The following is a 23,754-nucleotide window of genomic DNA, read 5'->3' on the forward strand; positions in this document are numbered from 1 at the left end:
GACCAGGAAGCAAAGACAGTTCAAATGAATGGGACTTTGACTTTATTTTAATGAACAAGGATTTCACCCTATAGTGCATCATAAGAAGCACATCAGGTAAAAATAACAGCTCTTTTGCAAAGAAACCTGGATTGTCTTTATTTGATGAAAAACTGCTTCTGGCAAAGACTACTGTTGCAGATGAAAACAGAGAAAACAGCTCATAGCTAAATGCTGAAAGGAATCATTTAGGCATCCAGTAGCAAACTTACCCATAACCATTATCCACAATCTTCTTCACAAAATCCACAATTTCTGGCACATATTCACTAACCCGCGTTAAAACATCTGGAGGTAAAACCTAGAGATAAAAAGTAGGATTTTATATATATATATATATATATATATATATATGAAAATATGCACTAAACATATATATTATGTAGTGGTTACAAATTTTGCTCAAAAGCAAGTGCTAATAAAATCCAACACTTCTATTTCAAGCTTTCTGCTCTGAAACAATGTGCTGTGGCCACTTTTCCTCAGCCTTTAAAGGGATTCCAGCTCTTCTAACAGAAGAGGCAGCAAGTCCCTCTGATTTGCAGGTAAATAAATCAATCTTCACTGACCTGAACCACTGTCTGTGACACAGTATTTCATCAGTGACAGACAGATCTCTTCTTGATGGTTTGCATCACATAATTTCTTAATGGCTGAAGATTCTTAAGTAGTTAGTCTAAATGCGGAGGTTGGCAGGGATCTCTTGTGCAGCCAACAGACTCCAGCTCAAACGTTTTTCGACCAGTTTATGATTATTTGCCCATGTTACAGGAAGGGGATGGCAAGGAGAGCACACATCAAACCTGGTCACCAATTAATTGATGGGCAACAACCACAACAGATTTAAGATTGTTGGCATGGCTAAAGAGCAGGTGCTAATTTAACACCTATATATTAATATTAATTACTGCATCAATGAGGTTGAAATATGGGATTTTTGAAAGCTAATGAGGAGCTAAACTGTCTTCTGGGTACTGTAAGGCATGGCACACACATTTTTAGAAGAGAAAACAGCTCATTTACTTACGTTGAGTGCTTCCATATCTTTATGAAATTCCGCTTCCCAGAATTTGGGGAGCTTTGAGAATATGGAATTGTCAGTCACCTGACTGCCAAATTTTGTGTCCAACCAGTCAGACAGCAAATCTTTGGCTTCTTCCAACAGTGTCTAGAAAACAATAATCATAAGAGCAACTGATCCAAGACTTGCCCTGTTTAAATTGTGCAGAAAGATCTTTATCTGAACAGAGACAGAGAAATAAGGAATAAGACATTTGCAATGAGACAATTGTGAATACAGAGTAATCCAGGTTTCTACCATATTTTTATCATATTGTTCTTCATAGATATAGAGGAAACAGAGCAAGGAAGATAAACAGTTAAGTGGTATCTGTTTTGATACAGATCACTTCAATAGGCATCTGGAGCTCATGCTGTAAACACCAGATGGGACCTGCAGTTGCACTACATTTTCTGATTCTCCACTGCTACTGGATAATCTAACAGAAGCCTTACTGTGCATATTGCTAAAAAGTGTCTGAAAGACTAATTTGGACATCAGCAGGGATACCTTTTAGTCCTATAGCAAAGGATTTCTATTTCTGACACTAGGATATAATGCAGAAGGTATGATTGCTCAGATTTTAGGGTTTTTAAAATTCCATTAGGTCAGTATTCACTTTTATAAAAGCTTTGATATTAGAGTAGCTGGCTTTTCTGAAAAACCCATAATTTAGAGACAGGGTCTTCTCAAGAACAGAGCACATAACCATGTGTACCCCACAGTACTTATCACAAATAATCTGAAAGCAAGAGAATATGAAAATGGAAATAATTTACAAAAAGACAATAACTACTAGAAATAGTTATACTGACTGACTTGATTACTGGACAGAACCAATAAAGTCAACATGAATATTTGTCACTAAATGTAATTATTTTTAATAAAAATAATCCTGAGCACAACTTTGGGGGAGGTATTTTTCTCTCTGATCAGAGACAGAAATAATTGTGCAGAAAACTGCCACCAGTATTGCAACATCAGAAATGCGTGTTCAGGAACCTATAATGAAATTTATTCATCAAGACAAAAAAGTCAAAGAGAAAAATCTAAATACATACAAGAGCAAAATCCTCATTGAAAAGATTTAAAAAAAGTTATTAATAAAAACAGCATCCAAAACCTCTGTAGTTGAACAGAAGAATAAAATTTCCTGTATTGAATGCATAGTACTAAGAAGTTCTCAGTCCCACAATTTCTCTTTTCATGAATTAAAAGGTTTCATACTGTCTCATGGAATTACGACAAGCTACACATTCTTTTTGAACCTCCTAACAATTATAAACCAAATATAAAATTTAAAAAGGAGCTCAAACTTACCTCATGACATCTGTTGATCTCTTCAGCAGGGAGCTTTGCTTGGAGAGCTTCTTGTAGAGGGTCAAAAGCAGACTTCACTGCATTTTGAATTCTTTCCAACATTTGCTTCTTATCTGGGTCTGTTGTTTCATTTAGTTTAACTGAAAAGAGCTACAATTAAGAAATTAAAAAATTATAAAGCCATCTGCAGTACAGTAGCACTATGCTCCATACACAGAATATTATCTTAGCCACACAGTACCTTGCTAGTGATGAATAACACATTGTGCCACAGAAAAAGCTTTGACATCAACTACTGAAACATGAAATATGCTCCTCATCAGAAATAAAGGTGCAATCACAAGACTTTAGTTCACATCCAAATTCAATTTTTCAGAAAGACTTCATAAGTCACTACATCATCATAATAATTACTGCTGTTTTCATTTTCTATGCAGCTGATCACCTTAACTGCGCAGTTGATTACCATGAATTTGAAAAGGACAAGCTTTAATGTGAAACAGGGAGAGATTAAATGCAATGTTTAGGCAGTATGTCAGGCAAAGATAGCTGGGCAAAATTTCCAGACCTGTATTCAATTAATTAGAATAATAATCTCTTTGTGATCTGTAGTTCTAAAAATTACCAGAGAATCACCTTCTCTCACCTTCAGTCCAGAATACACTATTTATAAAATCCTTAAAGCTTTCCAGCCTTTTCTCTCCAAGGTCATCAATGGTAAAAAGGAGAAACCTCCCAAGCTTTAAAAGATGAACAAACCACTATTCAAAACCCCTTTAAAGAATTATTTTAAAAGTCTGAATTCTAACACACAAACATCCAAATGCTGTTTGAGCAATACATGCACTCACAAATAAGTGCTAAGATCACAGAAATCAAGAATGCCTTTTAAAGAATTTGTCAATTCTAAAACAATGTAAAAATCAGGGTGATGTGCAATTCAAGTAACATTTCTAATGTGCAGTACCAGAACTAAAAGAAGCAGAAAGTTTAAGGAGGCAGCAAAGTCTGAAGCATTCTTTAGATGCTTTCCGACATTATTGAGTGAGAACCTAAAACTCAAGCAGAGATTACCACACCCACCTCTGAGGCAGTTCTAATATCTTCGAGTAGCTGATCTGGTGTTGATTTGCTCTCTCTATATCGTTCAAAAAGGTGATTTTGTCTTGCTCTCTTGATGATCTACAAATCAGAAACATGAAAATATTCTTGTGAAGTGACACATAGTTATACAAAGTGCAGATAAAATTTATTACATACAAAGGGCACTTCCCTATAAATTTAACAAGCTACAAGAATAATGTGCAATAATACAAATAAAACACACCATATACAGTTAATGGGCTACCTCAATAGAGTCAATTAATTACCTCATCAGGCAAATAAAATATATTATCTCTTTAAAACACATAGTCTTCATTATTTGTGACAGCATTCATTATTATACAACACTAAAGGGTTTGCTACCATAGGAGTGCTACAAAACAGAGAAATCAATGCCTTTGTGCACAAAATCTATGTCTCAGTTAATAAATGTAAGATTTATCTTGGCTTATCAAGTGGCAATTACATGTGACAGACTTCCATTCTAAAAGTTGAGCATTTTACATTGCAATTAAAAAAAAACCAAAACCCTTACCTTGTCATCAATATCTGTAATATTCATACAATAGAAAACGTCATATTTAAAATAATCCCTCAAGATTCTTCTCAGGATATCAAATGAGATGTAAGACCTAAAACCAAAAAGATACAGGGGTGTTTTTAGTAAACACCTGTAACTATTCTGTGCACAAACCATTTTAACCTCAATCAATAACTGTGCAGCAGTTTTACTTTGCCCCCATCTATTAGAAAGTTTTTAATCCCACAATGATAAAATATTATAACGTGCTTTTAATCTTAAATTGCAAGTATTGAGTTGAAAGAGACCATTTTCTAGTAATACACTCATCTGAATAATACCGCCTTCTAATAATCTTTTGCTTCCACTAGGAACTGTTATCCCCTGTATCCAAGTAAGGAATGCAGTACCTGGCATGTCCCATGTGAGAAGCATCATAAACTGTTGGACCACAGCAATACCACAAGACCTTTTTTCCATTCTGAGGCTGAAATACTTCCTTAATTGAAAGGGAATATGCAATGGTCAGATGACATTGAAGATAGACCAGCAACACCCCATTTGGAGATTAGAACATGAAAACATGGATTATAATTACAAAAAACAAATAGTTATTCCATTCCCAACTCTACCATAAGTAAAGATCACCACTAGCTTTATCATGTGAGAGAGATAATGGGGTGTGGCTGCTTATGTTCTATGCATTCTAATCAATCAAGGTATCAGGTTACAATAATTTGGACTAAGCAGGGCACTATTCAAACTGTTTGTAAAAGTTATTTTTTTGCATTGAAAAAGGTTACACCCTACAATCAGTTCACAGATACCCGAATACTACATCCCATGCAAAATAAATATTCTTAATATTTCCTCTTTCCCAAAGGACTTTCAAACAAGACCACAAGAAGTTTTTACACATTTTATATTGCAACTATATAATTGGTGAGACTTTTTTTTTACACAGAAAACATCTGAATAAAGAAACTGTGGTTTCATTCTGCTTACACTGCCTACACTTACGTGTATTACAGCTGAATGCCTGGCTACTTTGCATGACAACTCGAAACTGGGAACTGAATATTATGCAATATGCACAAAGAGACACACTCTTGCAGTGTACATATATTAATGTATATAGCATTACACTTGCCCAGCAAATGCAATTGATTGGCACAGATTTCCTGGCCTGCGCTTGTTAACACTCCACAAAACACAACCCAGAGTCCTGATTATTGACATGGCAAACACTTCGGAAACAAGGATTTGATGACTGCTCTATTTGTGTTTCTAGGGAAATCCCCACTTTCCTTCCATTTACTCACCTTACTGCGAGTCAGGCTGTTGTAGAGGCAGAGCCTGGAATGTTTTGTCCCTTCAGGGGGAGACCAGGGGGGCTGCACACGTTTGCCTTTACCTAGGAGAAAGGGTAGTTTAAAGAAAGTTTAAAAGACACTTTCCTCAAACAGATATGCAATATAACATTTTCTCCTTATCATATCATTATTTCAGAAGAAAAAAAATCCCACATCTAAATGGAGAAAAGAGGTTCCACCCTAGTAATGCAGCTACTTCTGTTAGAGCCTCCTACAAAGCCACCAAAATCAAAGTAAGTTATTGAAATCTAGTTTATTTTTACTCTCTAACTAGCTATTCCTATTAGTTTCTGATCCAAGTAGCAGTAAGGAAGAGGGTACAAAAGCAAGAGCATGCAATTCAGGTAAAGTATTACCATGAGTTTTGAAATCCAATGAATCATTAATGGAGTGTTATGGCAGTCCTGGGCAATTTGCAATACCAGTGATTTTACTGTGATGGCACATCACAAATCTCACACAGAATTTGCAAAATATCTCCAGAGTCCAGAGGTGGTCTCTAGAGCCAATATTGACAGAGTATGTGCACTCAGGGTGAGAGGGAGAGCTGACAGAAAGGCTTAGAAAGAACCCCAGCTTTTTATCATGCATTGTTGCTAAGTACACAAGGCATTTCTGAACACGCTCATTTACCACAAATATGCTCCACTTCAGCAAGAGGCTACATTTTGCCATTAAAGAGAGTAGATAAAACTCAGGGTAATATCAGTGACAATATGCTTGCATTTTTTTCTCCTAAATTTGTAAGAAGCAATGTAGCTGTTAAACTCATGGGGTTTTTTCAAAGAGAAGTATAGGCATGTGATTTGTCAAAGAGTTGCAGTTTGCTGTGTACTGGGCTGCTTACAGCTGTAATGATGTTAAACCAATTATCACATTAACTAGGAATGAAAGCAAACCAAGAAATTCAAAAATTACAGCAAGTTTGCCAGCTTAATACACACAGCACTATGTTTAGGAATTCTCATGGTATGCATTTTAACTGCAAGTAAAAAATTATACAAACTATTTGTTTTGACAACAAAATTGCCTTTCTTATCCTGTGTCTCAGGGTGCTCTTCATTAACTCTGTTTCTCTCAATATCTTCATATGCATATTTTGGCTTAAAACCTTCAAGTAACGTAAACATTCATGGTATAAAAAATGTAATCTCTTCATCTTGCTTTTTTGAGTAACTGCCCAAATAAGAAAAAAATATGTTAAGTGTAGTACTCTGCCTCACAAAGGGCCTTCATTTAATTTCCATGCTATGAATCCATGGAAATATGTGTCCGTTCTAAACATTGCATTGCATGAGGTACTCCTGAACAGAACACTCAAGTTCCAGAGCAGTGTCTCCAAAACACAGTCATACACCAAGGCATGGATTTGTTTACTCTTTGATTTATAAAGATTACTCTGGCATGCTTAATTGTGGCCAACACTTCCCTCAGGGTAAGAAGCCTGTGTGGGTTAGCATAATAAAAGATAAATCTGTAAAGCTTTCTTCAGTTACAACCACATGAACATAAGGAAAAACCCAGATACTGCACCCCATATTTCTCAGCTTGTGAGTTAGGTGCCACATTTTACCCACTACACACATGCCAAGGGCAAAGTAAAAGGCTGGTAAAATATTGGTTTTTCTGGTCAAACACACCTCTGTCAGCCTAAAGCCTTTCCCCTGGTGGAATTGAAGTTCATTTGCTCTAATCCACCATGGAATTTTCTGCTACACCAAAAAAACAGTAATGAAGTATTCAATGTCTAAGAAGCATGGCAGATTTGTGTGTTATTTTCATGGTGAACATTGCAGAACACCATTCCAGGATTCCTGAAACAACAGCATGAAGATATAACCCATCAGAAAGAAAGATTTAACAGTAAAGATTTCATGGTCAGGAACATTGAAACCTTTTCTGTTTCTGCTCCACCCTGATCCATGGAAGTCTACAGACAATCTGCAGTTAGTGGACAGATCTGCTATCAAAGCCAGGGGCGCAGGTGAGATCCCTTCTCTGCTGGAAGGAAATAATAACCAGCACAAACACTTGCAGGCACACACAGCAGACAGAGAATTTACTCACAGCAGTCTGATTTTAACTGCTGGTCTGCTAGGAATTGAGAACACAAATGGTGATGGGTTGTGAGAAGATGGCATTGGAGTAATACTAGTTAACAACCATCAGCAAGAATGACAGACATGCATTCATTTGTAGGTATTGCAAGCACTATACAACAGCTCTGCATTGTTATTTTTCATTATTTCATGACTCCCTGAGCAAGGATCTCACTATAAAGCAATTAAATTAGACTAAGTCATTGGGAAACAACTCAGGAGAGTGATGCAGCTCCCAAAAATGCCTGCCCATGCTTACACAATGACCTAGATTAACCAGTTAATACTTCCTCAAATCATCAGCACGCCTAAATTACCAGGGCTAGAAAAGAACCCCAGACATTCTTTGTGAAGCTCAGTGTTAATAACAATCAGAAGATGAAGTATTCAGTTTGTTTTATTGTGTATTTGTATATTATACAACTATTTGGTTAACATTGCAAGGAAAAAAGTAGACTGGGAAAATCTTGGTATTTCCAGGAAAAGGCCCAAACCCACACATTCTTTTGCAAGCCAGAAGATAGCCAGCTTTTTAAAGAAAATACACATAATCGAATTCCATACACTGAGGAATTTTAACTTAAAAAAATGGTAACAGCTTTTACATCCAAATAGGTCAGGTTCTATCAATCCCACAGTAACTGTATGCAAGAATAATGTTATAACTTTGAATGCAAATTGATACTGTAAATCTTAAGGCGTGCAAGAGAGTATGAAGGGGAATTTCTCAGAATTCTCAGCAATAACAACCAATACAATGTCAGCTAGTCTACAACCTGCCCACCAGTTTCATATTACTCACTTGTTTGAAGTATACAAGGCTCATTTTTTTCACTGCTGCCATCATAGATTGCTTCTATGTGTCTGTACCACCGGACAACATGGATATACTGGTCCACAGGTGGCCCCGAAAACTTTCTGAACACCTCCACATCTGCATGTGAAAATGTGAACCCCTGGATATAACTACGAGTGCTCAGGTACTCGTTCAGAGCCTCCACCCTGGCTTCCTCTTCACTAATGCTCAGAATAAAACTGTAGCTGGAAGCTGTAAAGAGAGGCACAGGACATTTGGTCAGCATTAAAAGAAGGAGATCCCATGACCAAAATATATCCTTATAATACACATCTCCCCCTGTAAATTAGCTCTGGCAACTGGTAAGAAATTTGAGAAAAATTAGATTTAATACAAGCTACCAAATAACTATGTATTTCCTGTTAACAGGATTATGCTCATGCTGGTGTAAGTTTTTGAAGACATCTTTTAAAGAGTAATAAGGACAAGGACATAGGTCTTTTCCATGAAGAATATAATCTTCCAAAATTGGAGAAAATCCTTCACACAGAGCAAACCAAATCAGTCACTCTTTTCCATGCTGCTAAAACGCTCATCCTGCCAATATTTGAATATGATTCATTTTATGCACTGTGCAAAGGCTGTGAATATTGAACTTAAGCATGTAGTTACAACTTTGCAGGGGTGTTGCCTGCACACAGGCTCCCAGCACGATGCTCAGTTCTTCGTAATTGCTCTAGAAACTCAATATACAGCTGCTGCTGTATATTCCCATACCTATCTCCCCATGCCCCCTTCTCTCTTCAGGCACATGAATAATATTTAAAATGAGTTAAACCTACAGAAACTAACAGAAAGGATATCAGATGTGGGACTCAGATTCAGTCAAAGAAAGAAACTGAGAATTTCTAGCCAGGCAGACGCCTGGGAAAGAGCTGGAGAAGAATGTAAATAATTATTTATCTTTCCTGTTTTTCACATTGTTTATAGTTAAGTTCTATCACTGTGCGTCAAGACTGCACCAATGCTGTGGATTGTTTTCACTTCAGGACCAATGAATTTGATCCTCACGAAGCTCTGTATAACAGAGCGATGTATTTTGAATAAATCGGAGTTTACTCTCAGCAGCCTTCTGATCTGGTCAGTCTCTTCATTCCCATCCTGCCTCGACAGCGACAATCAGATCATGCCCCTCTCTCACAATTTTTTATTTCCATTATTTCTTTGGTGTATAGGCAAAGCAGGTTCAGTTATGTCTCATCCGGACAAATGCAGGGACACAGAGGAAAGCTCTGTGTGTTGGTGGGGATGCTCACTGGAAGAGCAAGCCCTGTGCAAGCCAGGGGGCACAAAGCACTCTGAGGTTATGTTAGCACTGCCATTAGGCAAACCCAGCATTCACATTTTCCTACAATGATTCAATGTTTGTAGCTCTGTTTGTGTTCAAAGTACTGTACAAATATGAAGGCAATATCCTGTCTAGGTAGTCAGCCAGCAAAGTAATTTAAGCCAAGGTCACGTGCAGTAAAGTGAGAGAGGCAGCAGGAGAGCACCTGTCCCTGCTCCCAAAGCCCAACAGAGACCACAGCCAGAAGTGTCACTTCTCACACTGGCAGGAATATCTCCTGCACGAGGAGTTCCCAAAGCATGGAGGTGCTCACAGAACACAACTCTTGGAAAGGCAGGAATAAAAGGAGATGGGAAAGTGATGGCTAGGAGAGGATGGGAGGGATGGCACAAAGTTTTTCCAAATATCATCAGTTAAAACATTATGAACTATTTTCTATATGGAAATCAATTACTAAAATATCCAACAGCAACTCAGGATGATAGGGAAGTGGCACCTAGATATCAAGCATGTTTGTATTCAACTCTCTGGATTATAAATGACATATAGTGACACATTGGGAGAACTAATAAAAAAGGTCAATGACTTAAAGTGTAAAAAATCAAAATTCACAAAAGATATTTAATATCTATGAACAAAATAAAACAGATCCATGTAAAGTATAAATCCTTCTCAAGGCCTATCCATGTAATTGCTCAGTAAGGAATACCAAGGAAATTATGGTTTATAACTCAACCTTATAGGCTTGCCTTACCCAGCTGAATGGGATTCTGCTTTGACTCACACAGTTCATTTTACTATTATCTTTTCATGCTCCTAAATATTTACTGATGTATATCAGCACAGAACTTCACATGTTTATACACATGAAATAGTTTGAAACAGTTATGTTCACAAACAGTGGAAACCTAAGACTTAAGTCTTCCTCGAAAATAAATTTTGTAAAGATGAAAGATATGAGGGAGAAACCAAAAAAAAAGGTATAAAAGAATGATCTGAGTAGAAATGAAACTATATCTCAAAGAAAAGATCTTTTGCAAGGAAAAACAACACTCAATTTGCAAAGTATTATTATGGTTATTATGACCATTATTCACACATCAGGTTGCTAATGGGAAGCATGTCAGTGTATCTAAAACAATGTAAGTGCTCTCCAACCACATCTGTAAACCAATCTAAAAGGGAACTTGCCCGAACTTACACACAAATACAACAAATATGACAGCACTCATACAAGTTAATTTTGGCAAGGGGAGGTGGCAAACACTGCCTGTGAATGTCAGTACCGGCTCACCACTGGTAAGCTTAACAACCGAATTTTTTTTTATCAATCTTGGCACAGACATTAATACTTCAAATAAAAATGTTTGGCAGGCTCACTGTCCCATTCCTAGTGTCCCACATCAGTTTCACAGGCTATGCTGAGCAGATGACTATGGTAATAACACTGTCTTGGAAGGCACTGTAGCAGTGGATCACTTTTTTTAAGCAAAAGGTATCAGTGACAGCTGTCTACATAAAAGTCTGTTCTGGTTTAATTGATACCACGGCTAAAAGAAAAATAGTAAATCTACAGAATCTGGTTTTCTGTGATTTCCATTCTGCATCCTCAGCTCCCCCCATCTTGCAATTCCTTCAATTCATTAAACACTCCCACTGAAATATTTCCCGGTACATCCTAAATGTTGCATCCTATTTTCCCATACACATTAGCATCCCCATCCTCCTGCACAGCTCCAGCCCATCACTGCTAAGTCTGCCAATGCTGTGCAAGAGGCAGCTGCCCACTGGCAAACTGATTGATTAATTAATACCCATCAATGGATTCAAAAAGTATTGAGGGAGGAGGGCCAATGGATATATGTACATATAACCTCTTTTCCTTGCTGCTTTAGGAAAACAGGCTAAGGAATTGCCCTTCTCTCTAACTGCAATTTTTTTCCACCCCTCAAACAGAACAGATGCAAATGCTGATACTCAATTGCATTAGGAAGTGTCTCTTTGACAGCAGAAACACCGGAGTACTACAGAGCTGTTGCATAACACTGAATTTTAACTCATGTGAACAGAATGACCCATAGATACCATATCACACAAGAGGAAACAAGCACTGAGCACGAGTATTGGAGAGGTAGCAAAATAACCTTGAAAAATCAGAAGAATTAATGTTAACAACGTAACGGTAAAAAGTTGTTTCAAAAAAATTCCACTGCAGACATCAATTAATACAGTTATCACACAATAACCACTGCTGTACAATTTCTTTTGGTGATATAATTGTCACACTTTCCTTCTTTACATGCATGGAGTGTTTCAGAGACTATTAAAGGACACTGGGAATTTGAGAGACTGCAGCAACACACAGACTCAAAGGCACAGGACAGGTTCTACATTTTATCTGCACATAAAATAACTTTTGAGGTTTAATCAAGACACATAATCCTCACAATATAAAATTTTATTGAAAATTTTCACTTTTATTAACTTGAAAATGAAAACCTCTGCTCCTTGAAGGTGTGGATGTAAATACAGGAAAATCATAAAGAAGGCAGTAAGCTACCTGACACAAAACCAGAGAGTTACTTCACTTCAGGGAAAAATTATATTTCCTGGGCTTCCCTGAACCTGCTAACCTTGTCAGTCATAATTAGATGACAATCTAAATGTTCTGGGAATTCTGCAGAGGCATTCTCCAAAAAGAAATCTTAGCCATTTCTGAACATTTTGAAATGTAATTTCTCATCCAACTTGACTTTCATAAATTTAAGACAACATACAAAATACAAACGTAGCATTATTAATACAGCTCCAAACTGGCCATTTATCATCCTGGCCAGTCACTCTGGTACCTTTGAAAAGAATTCCAACCATCCGTTCAGACAAGATGAATTCTCCTTTTCCATTAACATTTCACAAGAAACAAACCAATGTAGTGATTCCAGCTAATGCCAGACACAGCATGCACAGAGACAGAAAAACAAAGGACTTATCAAGTCTCATACATAAGGAGCAAGAGGCTTTTAGATGAGCAGGGGTTTTTCAGACTGGAGTATCCCACACCAAGGAAGAGATTGTCAATCCTAGTCCTTTAAGCCCTGAAAGTTTCACTTCCACTTCTGAACTGAAACTAAATATAACAATTACAGATTCAGTTAAAAAAAAAACAAAGCAAACAACACCCTAAAAAATAGTAACTAAAGAGTTTCTCGAAATGCACCTGAACTGAGCCTTCCTTGGATTTTTTTCCCTCCAAGTCTGAAAAAGACTCCTGAAAAAGCCAATCCCTTGACGACAAGAAATGTTTCACTTTAGTGGGAATATTGCAGGCGATGAATAAAGATCAAAGTAACTTTCGGTTACTTTGTTAAAGAAAAAGGGGCGAAAATATTTGTATTTACAGATCCTCAACAGGAATGACAGAAATTTCCAACCCTTTACATACCATAATGGTATTTCATACTTGCATGACTGGTATTCCAAGTTTCCATTTGCTACAGTAGTGCCAAAAATTATAGTACTACCCCAGCCCTCCTTCCATATGGAAGGGTACACCCCATCATTAAAACAAGACCACAACAAAATGCCCGTAAAAGCCCAAAAGTTCAGGCGTGAGAGCGAACAGGGATGGCTCGGGAGAGGCGGGACGGGAGGCAGCGAGACAGGTGAACAGCAGGGCGGGCGCGCCGGGCAGCGCACGGACCGCGCCGCGGGACAGCTGCCGCCGGGCGGGGAGCGCCGAGCTCCCGCACGGGCGGGGAGCGCCAGCACCGACCCCACACCCGCGGCGGCTGCCGCGCCTCACGCAACGCGGGGCGCCGCTGGCCAGCGGAGCCGACCCGCCGTGACAGCGGCGCGGCCGCCAGCGCCGAGCCCTGACAGCCCCGGCCGCCCCTCGGCCCGGCCCCGCCGGGGGCCCGCGGCGCCGCTCGCCCACGTACCGTGCTCGGCGCTGGCGGCTGCTGCCATCCCGCTGCTGCTGCTGCCTCCGCCGGCCCTCGCTCCCGAGCTGATGCAACAGCGCGTCCGGAAGCCTCGCCCCGCCCGCCCTACGCTACTTCCGACGGGCCGCGTCACCCCGGGCAACCGGCAGCGCCTCCCGGCCCGGCGCGGCGCCCCGCGGCCAACCGAGCCCCCGCTCCCGGCGCCGCCGCCCGCCTCCCCTCGAAGAGCTCCACGGACGGAGCCGCAGAACAAATCACAGAGCCAGGCGCGTCTCAGCCGGGTTTTTATTGCTGTGCTTCAAACATAGAGGTGCTGAGCAGTCCGATGATACATCGTAACAAAATCGTTTCGGAAATTAAAGCATCACGGTACGCAAAAACGGCGAAATCGGACTCTTGGTGCCCGTCCCCAGGCTGGGACAGCACCGCCACAAAGTAAGGGATGCCCGAGCTCCTGGCTCCGAAGCGGGCATCTAGCACCCAAGTTTCATATTTTACAGCCCACAGGTAGGAAGGTCACGTAAATATGAAAACAACAAAGGGATTACATCCCTTCCAGCTCTCTGCATGAGATGAGGCTAACAACTCCATTTCCACTAGCAGTTTCTGACACCCTCGTTTATAGGAAGTCTGAAAACACTCATATGTATGCAGGAACATTTTTGCAGTTCCTCATAAACATCAATCTTCAGCTTCTACTTATAATACCGATACTTTTTAAAGCGTTTGATACGCTGGAATAAGCCTTGGGATCTATATGCTTCAATGCATCCAGTAAATTAATAATACATTGTTTCTTTCCCAGTCTATTTTTCCAGATGAGAAGCATCTGATAGGATTGTTCTTCTCTATTATCAGGAAATTTAGAAATAATTTTATCAATATCATTTTCCTGTAGAAGAGTTCTCATAAGCCGCTTCCACTGTTGCGGTGGTACTTCTTTTGTAAAGACATCAAAGGTCTCTCTCAGTTCTGCAAGAAGAAACACACAATGCACATCAGCTTATTTTAAAACACGGGGGGGGATTTTCCCCATAGCTCACACACATACTTTCCCCTTAATGTTCAGACAATACCTGCACAGACCAAACAGCAGCAGCAAGGCAGGATTTGGCACCTATGAAGCAGCAGGACAGACAGGTTTTCTACTAAGTGGTCTTGAAAGTAGCTAAAGGTATGGGTGTACTTCTCAGCAGTGGTCTCCTAAGGCAGGACACCATCCAGTAAAGGTGGTTTTGAGAAAGGCTTCATTGGCTGGCATGTCCCCTTAGCAGGGCTACTGAAGCAGAAGTTTTAACCACTTCACTATGCTGCTAGCATAGGTTTGCCCCACCAAGACCACCATGAGCAAAACAACCCATCGCTTGGACATCCAGCACAACAATTTGCTGGGTACAGGTGAAGTATAGAGGTTTGATGTGCTTTTCCACATGAGGGGACATTTGACAGAGAGATCTCTCACTCTGACCTACACCTCGCTCAGTAAAGCAGAGTACACTGCTGCAATACAGACTTTCTTTAAAACATTTTTCAAAAATTTGTACCATTCTTAAACTCATGACTGCGCTATACTCCCATGCAGAAAAATCATGCTCCAAAGTAGAACAGTTCACCACAGGGATTACAAATGCAGCAATAATCCTGTTTCAGCATATTTTACAATAAACTGGAAGCCTTACAGCCCTAAGCAATATTCATTAGCCTCTTTATACTACTCCATAAGTAGACTAAAGTCAACAGGAAATAAAACCAAATTCCAAGTGCTGCCAATTTATGGAATACTTACCACTTTGAGAGAGATCTTTGACAGTTATCTGACTTGGTTCTCGTATCTGTAATACAAAGTTGGACCATTACTCCAACAAATCAAGGTGCTTCATTCACTATTATTTTCTGCCTACCTGACAGCTTGCTTTTACTTCACACACAGCAAAAAGGGAGGCAGACTGGGGAAAAGAAAAGTGCATGGTAAAACAAACACACTACTGGCTCCAAGGCAACGTTCACTGCTATCGCAAAATAGTAGCTCCTATCAGGGAGATGAAAGGGGCAGAGTAAATTAAATGAGGGATTGAAGTGTTTTTCCCCCAAGCTATCACTTCCCATACTTCCTGTAACATCTTTAAGTTTCCTCTATTATTTTGCCTGGAAGCTCTAGGAATAGTTACAATCTCAACTGAAGGGATACCTATATTAAATACAATTATCATTTCACACATGCACACTTACAATTTGCTGGAGTTCCACTTGGAACATTAGATAGGCAGTCTGCAGAAAAGCAGAATTCTGAACAGGTTTTGTTGCCAATGAAGACTTAGCAAGCCCCCTCAACCACATTGTCATATGACACTTCCAGCTCCCACACAGGACAGTGCCCTGCTCAGAAACCACACTATTTTCCACTATTTTCTTCTGCAGGAAAAAAAGGAAATACTTGAACTAACCAGATATCAGAGATATAAAAGGAGAGCTAATTATCTGGCAAAGTAGCAGCCTTACAGAATCAGGCCTCAAATGGTTTCAGAGCCTGACTCTCCACTTCCCTGGGTGTTCTGCACCCACCAGACGGCAGGGTATGACTCACAAATTGCCTCCACAACAACCCCAGCAAACTTTTCCTAATGCTCTTACTGATGTGGGCTGCTGCTTGCTCCTCTCTAGGTACAGAAGGTAGACAGCCCTCCTAAGACAGGAGGGAATTTAATTGCCTTGTCACACTTAAGCTGACTTAACAGCAAGCAAAGGCTGTGCAAAGGCTGATGCTCAGAACCATTGCCAAGTAGCTTGTCAGCTCCACAGCAGTGCACTACCTTGGGCTGTCTGTGGCTGGATTAGCTTTCCTGGTGGGCTCACAAACTATAATCAGTTGACAGAAGCCAGTGGGCACCTGTGTACAGTGCATAGCTTTTGTGACGGGACAAAGAGGGAAGCCAGCAAGAAAAGCTCCCTTCATTTTTGGCATTATAAATTCATTAAACAAGCATAGCCAGGGAGTACAACACCAGCTCTGCATAAACTGCACAAACACAAAGCAGAGTAGCATGTCTAGCATGACAGGCAGTGCTAAAGCTGGCAAGCTTTAGGAATATTCTTTTATATGTGTAAAATGAGGATGAAGAATTACTGTTCTACCCCTGAGACTTGTGTTTATTAAGGTACAAGCGCTTTGTAAGCATAAGCCAGCATGCCTTCTGCTTGCACAGTGACCCACAGGTGACACCGTGACCAACATGCATAAGTGGGGACAGGAGGGGGAACCCCCCTACATATGACACAGGTAGGTCTACATCATTCTTACTGAAAACACTTTCTGTTTAAGGGTATAAACACATTCAAGAAATTAAACCTTATTTATACAGGGTAATTCTTAAACAGGAAAACAAATCACAAAGAGCAGAGCATGGCTGACACTTCTGCTCCAAAACCCAACATCAGCTATTCAAGTATCAGCAGTTGTTGGGAGCATTAGAGCAGTATGAATTCACTGGTTCATTGGAAGGGAAGGTGGGTAGGTGCCAAAACACTTGGTCTCAGGACTGCATCAGTGTAACTCTCCTCAGCAAATAAGCTCTTAAAGCAGCATGAGCACTCCAAGTGTAGACTTTGCATCTGTCTGTGACAGCTCTTACATGAGAGACAAGTTCCACCATGCACCCATTTGTAACTGCATCATTTTGCAACCATTTTATTGAAATTAAAGACATATCTGCCTATTCCTATGTTACAGCACGTTGACCAGGTTTTTTGCCATGTTTCTTCATCAGCTTCTACAAATAGATGAAGTGCTGCAAATCTGGCCAGGGCGTGAGGGGAAACACAGCCCAACAAAAAACCTGGGGTGTTTCACATATCTGAGCCACTTATGGACCTTAAAGGAAAAAAGTTTAGGGTGAGCCTTTGAACATCTCTTTCAATTCTGTTACTTCAGTCTTCAAGTATTTTTTACATAATTAAAAGGCAATTAATTACTCAATGTCTAATTAGCAACATTAGACAAGAGTGCATACACTGGGTGGGTAATGCATTGGTGAGGGACAAGAGAAGCTCCAGGGAGGAAAAAAAAGTGCTGTATAACACTTAGAACAGTCTGGATATTTTTTCCTAATTGCTCATCAAGACCAACATTTGTTGTGTAAAACTATGACTGAGCTCATTTTTGCCTTTTGTGCTGGTAGGGATGTAGTTTCTAACTAGATAAGCTAAAACCACCTTGTGTTTACTTCATCCAACTTTGTATTTATCTTGGAGAATGCTGGACTAGCAATAGGTTTTCTAGACTCACCAGTAAGGTTCTGAAATGGTGTTTGACTACAGGATGCCAGGGTATACCCAGCTGCAAGTCAGAACATATGTCAATGTCAGCTGGATAAATCCTTTTTAGGGATGTACTTTGAGACTGGCATGCTCTGAGCCCTGAACCCCTCCTCTTTTGGGACTGCTTAGGACCAAGAATTCAGACTGTCAGGTCCTGGTCTGTAGCTTGTGACATGGGCCCAGAGGCAGGAAGACTCAATCACTTCACTGGATCAGGAGTGATTAAGTCTTATGAACAAATAATTTGCAGTCACAATGCAATAAGAGCTAGAACACCACCATGCTGCAACACCAAACAATAGTTGCCATGAGTTGGGCAATACACATGTGAAGCAGAAAAAAACTTAATTGGATCAAGGTATCACTTAGAGACAGTCTGAAGTGAAAACTTGCAGCTAGTCCAAGTTTTTCCCCCACTTCCAAAGCATCCTGGTCACAGGCTCTGAAATGTTTTCAAGTATTGACAAGGCCAACTGCAGCAGACACACTTAGCTACTGAATGCATCAGGTACTTGCTATTTAATTTCTGAGCTTGTATGAATCATAACTTGTTGCATCACAGAACACATCCTACCAGAGAGCTACAGTGAGACAAACACTGAGGGCTGTGTATCAGGTACATTTAGGCTGTGAGCAGTTACACTGAGAAGAAACACTTGGTACATCACATACTTACCAGATATCCCTCTACATCTTTATCAGTTGAGGCAGCTGAAAAACAGAACAAGTGTCTGAGAAACTTAAAGGATTTGTAACAACTTAAACATGGCTGAAATCACACAAGACTTATATGCAATAGAAACTTTTGTAACACAGCCAAAGCTTTTAAAAGCCTTTTAGTTTCTTTGACCTGTCATACGTTTCACCACAGTACTACCCTTAGCTTCCACCAACAGCACAAACAGTGTGCCTTAATCCTGCTTAGCAAAATGCAGACCACAATATGATGTTTGACTTTTAAGCCACTCTTGCAACCTTCTCTGCTCCAACTTTTGTTTCTCAGCATTTTTGTAGGCTATTGCCATACAGAAGGCCGAAATTGTCTTTACTGCAATATAATCAGTAAGACACTATTTCAACAAACTTAGCACTTAAAATTCATAATAACTTTCAGTATTATTTTAACCACACTAGTAGCAGAAATAGAAGTTTCCAAGGAAAACAGCTCAGTTTCCACTAAAAAATAAATTCACACAGGACTTATGAATCTAACATTCACATTAAGAGGTGCAAATGACAAAATGGAACCAATTTGTACAAAAAAAAAATCTCCACAGCCAAACACAGTGAAAGTAATTGGTGATCTAATTAGTTACTACTTTTTGCCCCATGCATCTGAACCCCCAAACAGGTTTTTCCTCTTTGCCAATACAAGGCAAATTGATTGGAGAGGTCTTTAAGGTCCTTATGACAATCTTGCTTTGAAACAGAGACATCCATCAGCAAGATAAGAAAGCTCATAGTTAAGGATTGTGCATTTTATTTACCAAACAAAACTACTCTTCATTTTAGTAATTTGCTAATTTCAATCACATGCAAAATGAACTAGAGCTTAAACAGGTCCCCTGTCAGCAACACAAGAACCAGGGACAGCCCTGGTGCATGCTTTGCCTAACTCTGGAAAGCAAATTTAATGGATAATAATCAAGTGGTTACCTTTGTTACACTTCAGCTTTTTAACAACAACAGCAACAAGTACTAACAAACCCAAACCAGACAACAGAAGCACTGGAATAAACCAAACAAGAGCTTCCTTCCCTGCAAAGTAAGAAAAAAAAAAATTAGTACTGAAACAGTCCCCCAGAAAGATATTCCTTATTGTCCTAGAGAAAAACCTAAGCCCAGAACTAATACAACAACCCAGATAGTTTGTCTGCAAACATGTGAGCTGCCCTAAACACATGAGCACTCATTTGGACTGCACAGCATGCTCCCAAAGGCATCAGGTAATTCTGCAGAGAACTGCAATACAACTTCTACAAGGTTTTAGGGAGAGACATTTAAGGGGAAACAAGTGTGCAAAAGATGATAGCAAGCTTCAGGTGCTGTAGCATGCACAGCATGCATTCCTGGCAGAAGAGGAAACTACTCCAGCCAGAGTAAACATCTTTGCACTATCCATAACTTTCAACTGTGTCACCCTTGGAACTTCAAGAACCCTGGCAACACATGTAGCTTTTCACCAAGTGAGACTCAAGGTCATTTGTCCCATCAACCCCTCTGAGAACTTGTCTTTAACAAATAACTCCCAGACTAAAATGCAGCTGCTCTTAGATACATTACAGTAGTTGAAACCACTGTTTTACAGACTACTCTGGTGTTGCTAGCCTGAAGCCACAGACCCAACAAACCAAGCTGAGTGGGATTTGTGTACCTTGATTGATTAAGCCTGGGTCTGAAGCACCAGTGGAATTCAGCAGGATTTCTTTCTCCGGATACCTGAAGTGGGTGGTAACACAACATTGTATCAACATTTCCAGATCAGTACATAGCTCTGTCCAGGCCTGATTCTTTTTCAGACAGAACTCAGAACCATTAATGGAACATGCATAAACTTTGATGGAGGTGTACCTTTAAACAATCCAAGATAATACTATAAGATAAAATAAAAGCAAAGCAGATAAAATTCAATAGAAAAAAAAAGCCACAGAGTATAGGTGTTATTCATGCACAGTTAGTTTCCTTTAAGAAGTAGTTCTACATCCTAGAATTTTAAGCTGGGTGCTAGAAAGTTAATTCAAGTGTTTCTGTTGAAATACCAACCTGAAGACATGAAAAATGCAAGTTCACAGCCATAAGCAACAAGCACAATCATACCCAAGTCCATGTCTTACTAGGTCTCAACATCACAGGTTTTTACACTTAAAATTTAAATGTATGAATAATGCCATTTGGCTTCAGGGCAATTATTTACAGCCTGATGACATGTGTTAACTATTGGCACAGATTGGGCCCCAGCTCTAACATTCCCTAGAAGAACAATAGTGACTTATTCTCAAACTTACCTTTGACTGGTTCTCTGACATATTTCACAGCCATCATCATTGCAGAAATACCCTTGTTTGCACTTGCATACAGCATTCTGTGTTAGAGTACAGGATCTCAGAGTTATCTGATCTAAAAATAAAATATAAGTTAGCAAGTGCAAAGATTATACTCAGGCCATAAAGGCAATTTACTTTTAAGTTCAATATATTCAATGAAGACCATGTTTTCCACATTAAAAAGGGGGAAATCGTTAAGGTTTCATAAAGTTTGGTACCCTCTCTGCACTGTCTGCAAGGCAAGCATCCCTCCAAGCCGTTCGCATGGGCAGTAAAGCCTTTTCCTTCCTTGCAAGGATCACATTTTCCTTTCATATGTGAAGCACTGCAGTGATCAGCAACAAAGGTACCTGTGGGAAGAGAAGAACTGGCAGCAGCAATCTCAGGGCATCTTTTGACAGACAAAGGGCTAAACATAGATATTACAACACAAATTTCTGGGAAAAGTTCAACTCTTCCTTGCAAATCAATCGAATGCCACACAAACCAAGAGGAACATTTGCAATTTGCCACTCAGGGAGAGGTGCAAAACAAAGTCTCTAGCAAGGCATTTGATGGAAGGATGGATCACTGCAGCAGGCAGGGAGCCATGTGGAGGGTACCATTGCTGAAGGAATGGGGCAAGCCCAAGGAGAATTGCTTTCAATAAACTTTTTTTCTCCTTTGTCTGAATCCCACCTAAATGCACCAGTAAGCTTCTGATACTAACAAGAGGTTTCTTCTCGATGCAAAACTTCTTAGGCCGTGAATACAATGAGCAAGGAGAAGAGACCAAAACCATACTGAAGCTTTGCCTATAGACACAGAAATATCAGAATTCCCCTAGGCCTGTTCTGTGTGTTAACTAAGTCACTTAACTTCAAAAGCTTTATCCTCAACCACAAGCAAAAGTTTCCTAGCTTGATGCAAAAGCACTTCTCCCATTCATCATCTGTTGCATTAAGGGGCTCTCACTTCAAAATGGAACCCAGTCTTTGTAGCACCAAGAAGTCCTCACAGCTCCAATCAGGCTTACACTTTCACGGCATGCAGTGTAAGAAGCAATTGCTATCAGCTGTAACTGCTCAAAGTCTTACCTGCTTCACAAAATACACAGCAGAGACCTTGATGGAAGTACTCTCTCTCGCCACAGTTCGCTCGGGCTCTAGGCATCGTCATTAGTACAACCTACAGCGAAGACAAACATGCCTCCTGAGTGATTCATCCTCGCTGGACACGATCACTATCTTGGGGAGATTAACTTGTAAAGACTTGGAAACACATTCAGAAGCTTATGGGAAGCCACAGAGGAAACCCTAACTAATTTCTGCTAAGTGCTGCTCACAGCAGTAATTGCCATCACAAAGCTGGGGTTAAGGCAGCACCATGCAGCGGCTTTAGACAACTATTACCACACATTCCTGCCTCCACACAAACTTCTGTTTTCTTTCCAGTATCTCACAGCAGTTGAGCTGCAGCCGCCAAAGTTTTTGCGGCGTGCAAGAGATTCGTTTCTCCCTTCTCCCGTTCTTTTAATTCATCGGAATCCATGCTAGTCTCACTCCCGCAAAATTGAGGAAACGCCCACAGACTCATTCAACACGTGTCGCTGGCTCGAATCTTAGGCAGAAGGCAAGTCGAGTCATTAGCAATATATTCTACAGGAGCATTAGGAATTTTTTTTTTTTTTTTTTTTTTTAAGAGGAAGAAACGTGCAGGCCACGCACTCCTCGGCGGGCGTCCCGCGGGGCCTCCCAGCGCCGGCAGGTTCAATGCTTTCCAGGGAGGCGAGCGTAGGCTCGGTCCCGGACAGCTCACACGAGAGAAACCCCCCACGAGCAAAAGCAGGAGGGGAAGGGGCGGCCGCCGAGCTCTAACTAGTGCCACCGGCACTAATTGGCACCAGCGGGCAACTTCTAAGCTAAAATCAAGAGGGTCCCGCTCTTTAAACTCTCTCCCCGGTAGCCTGAAAATCTTCCCCGTAACTGTGGGGAGGTGAGAAAACTTCCAGTTTCGCACTTAAATAAGTGAATTTCAGGACTATTAAAGAACTTAAGGACTACTAAAGAACTATATGAGAACTATTAGAGAACTCACTCCTGACTTATAACTTTTTTTTTTTTCTCCGAGAGAAGGAAGAGCGGAAGCGAGCGCGCTAGGAAGGTTTATGTGTAGGCGCTCGGTATTCTCTGAGGGCACTGGGCTCACCGCAGCGGCTCTACCGCAGGTTTCCGCAGACATCAAACACGAACAAAAAGTTCGGAAAAGCTACCAAAACCTCTTGAAGAAAAAAAGGTTAAAAAAAAAAAAAAAACCAAAAAAAAACCCCACCAGGGCCCTTCACGCTTTATAGCCGGAGGAAAACTTTTTTCCGCCACTAAAGCCAGGATTTGGATTCTGGCGGCGGACGGCGGGCAGGTGGAGGCCGAGCCCGTATCCCGCGGACCCAAGAGCCCCAGGCAGCACTCACCAGCAGCAGCCCCGCGGCTCGGCCGGCTCCCATGGCGGCGCCCATCGCTGCGGCCGCCCCGGCGCTGCCGCGCCGCTTTTATCGCCGCCGGGGGGGCGGGGCAGCGCTCTGCTCTCCCCACCTCCATCTCCCTCTCCATCTCCCCACCTCCATCTCCCTCTCCATCTCCCCCTCCGGCAGGCACCACAACCGCGCTGAATTACCGCAGCTTCCCCGAGGGCTGTCCACCCTGATCACAAGAAGACTGTAAGGAGAAATTTCCCAACGTGGCGCAAACGAAGTGCATATAACTGGGTTTTCTAAAGCGCTAAAAGAGTTCTCACGTTTTGTCCTCAGCACTTCCTCCC

General features: G+C 40.7%; 2 protein-coding genes across 4 annotated transcripts in view; both read right to left on the reverse strand.

The window, feature by feature from the left end:
* CARS1 (cysteinyl-tRNA synthetase 1) overlaps positions 1 to 13,716 on the reverse strand; it is a 34,119-nt gene extending 20,403 nt beyond the window's left edge. For 2 of the 3 annotated variants that reach the window (XM_021526746.2, XM_077784258.1), the window contains exons 1-9: positions 13,598 to 13,716; positions 8,318 to 8,563; positions 5,366 to 5,457; positions 4,454 to 4,542; positions 4,059 to 4,155; positions 3,503 to 3,601; positions 2,420 to 2,569; positions 1,067 to 1,207; positions 252 to 340 (exon numbers count right to left, since the gene is read on the reverse strand). In XM_021526746.2, the coding sequence (XP_021382421.2) occupies positions 252 to 340; positions 1,067 to 1,207; positions 2,420 to 2,569; positions 3,503 to 3,601; positions 4,059 to 4,155; positions 4,454 to 4,542; positions 5,366 to 5,457; positions 8,318 to 8,563; positions 13,598 to 13,625 (1,031 nt within the window). In that variant the 5' untranslated portion in view covers positions 13,626 to 13,716. The remainder of the gene's footprint in view (positions 1 to 251; positions 341 to 1,066; positions 1,208 to 2,419; positions 2,570 to 3,502; positions 3,602 to 4,058; positions 4,156 to 4,453; positions 4,543 to 5,365; positions 5,458 to 8,317; positions 8,564 to 13,597) is intronic. The other variant, XM_021526747.2, reaches the window with a different exon arrangement.
* A 155-nt stretch (positions 13,717 to 13,871) lies between these two features.
* On the reverse strand, positions 13,872 to 23,452 carry LOC110468677 (tumor necrosis factor receptor superfamily member 10B). The gene is made up of 9 exons (XM_021526788.2): positions 23,408 to 23,452; positions 22,035 to 22,125; positions 21,177 to 21,308; positions 20,920 to 21,031; positions 20,289 to 20,353; positions 19,571 to 19,672; positions 18,591 to 18,625; positions 15,387 to 15,432; positions 13,872 to 14,572 (listed from the first exon to the last, which is right to left on the reverse strand). The coding sequence occupies exons 1-9, from the start codon at positions 23,450 to 23,452 to the stop codon at positions 14,289 to 14,291; spliced, it is 912 nt and encodes a 303-aa protein (XP_021382463.1). The 3' UTR covers positions 13,872 to 14,288.
* Between the last annotated feature and the right edge of the window lie 302 nt (positions 23,453 to 23,754).

The sequence above is a fragment of the Lonchura striata genome, chromosome 6, assembly GCF_046129695.1.
Source record: "Lonchura striata isolate bLonStr1 chromosome 6, bLonStr1.mat, whole genome shotgun sequence".
Lineage (NCBI taxonomy): Eukaryota > Metazoa > Chordata > Aves > Passeriformes > Estrildidae > Lonchura > Lonchura striata.

Excerpts from the sequence above, each read along its gene's own strand:
- LOC110468677 (XM_021526788.2), bottom strand. The coding sequence starts at position 23,452 with ATGGGCGCCGCCATGGGAGCCGGCCGAGCCGCGGGGCTGCTGCTG. Across the intron at positions 22,126-23,407 it reads GAGCCGCGGGGCTGCTGCTG|GTTGTACTAATGACGATGCC; the intron begins GTGAGTGCTGCC and ends TCTTCGCTGTAG. Across the intron at positions 18,626-19,570 it reads AAAGCTGAAGTGTAACAAAG|CTGCCTCAACTGATAAAGAT; the intron begins GTAACCACTTGA and ends TCTGTTTTTCAG.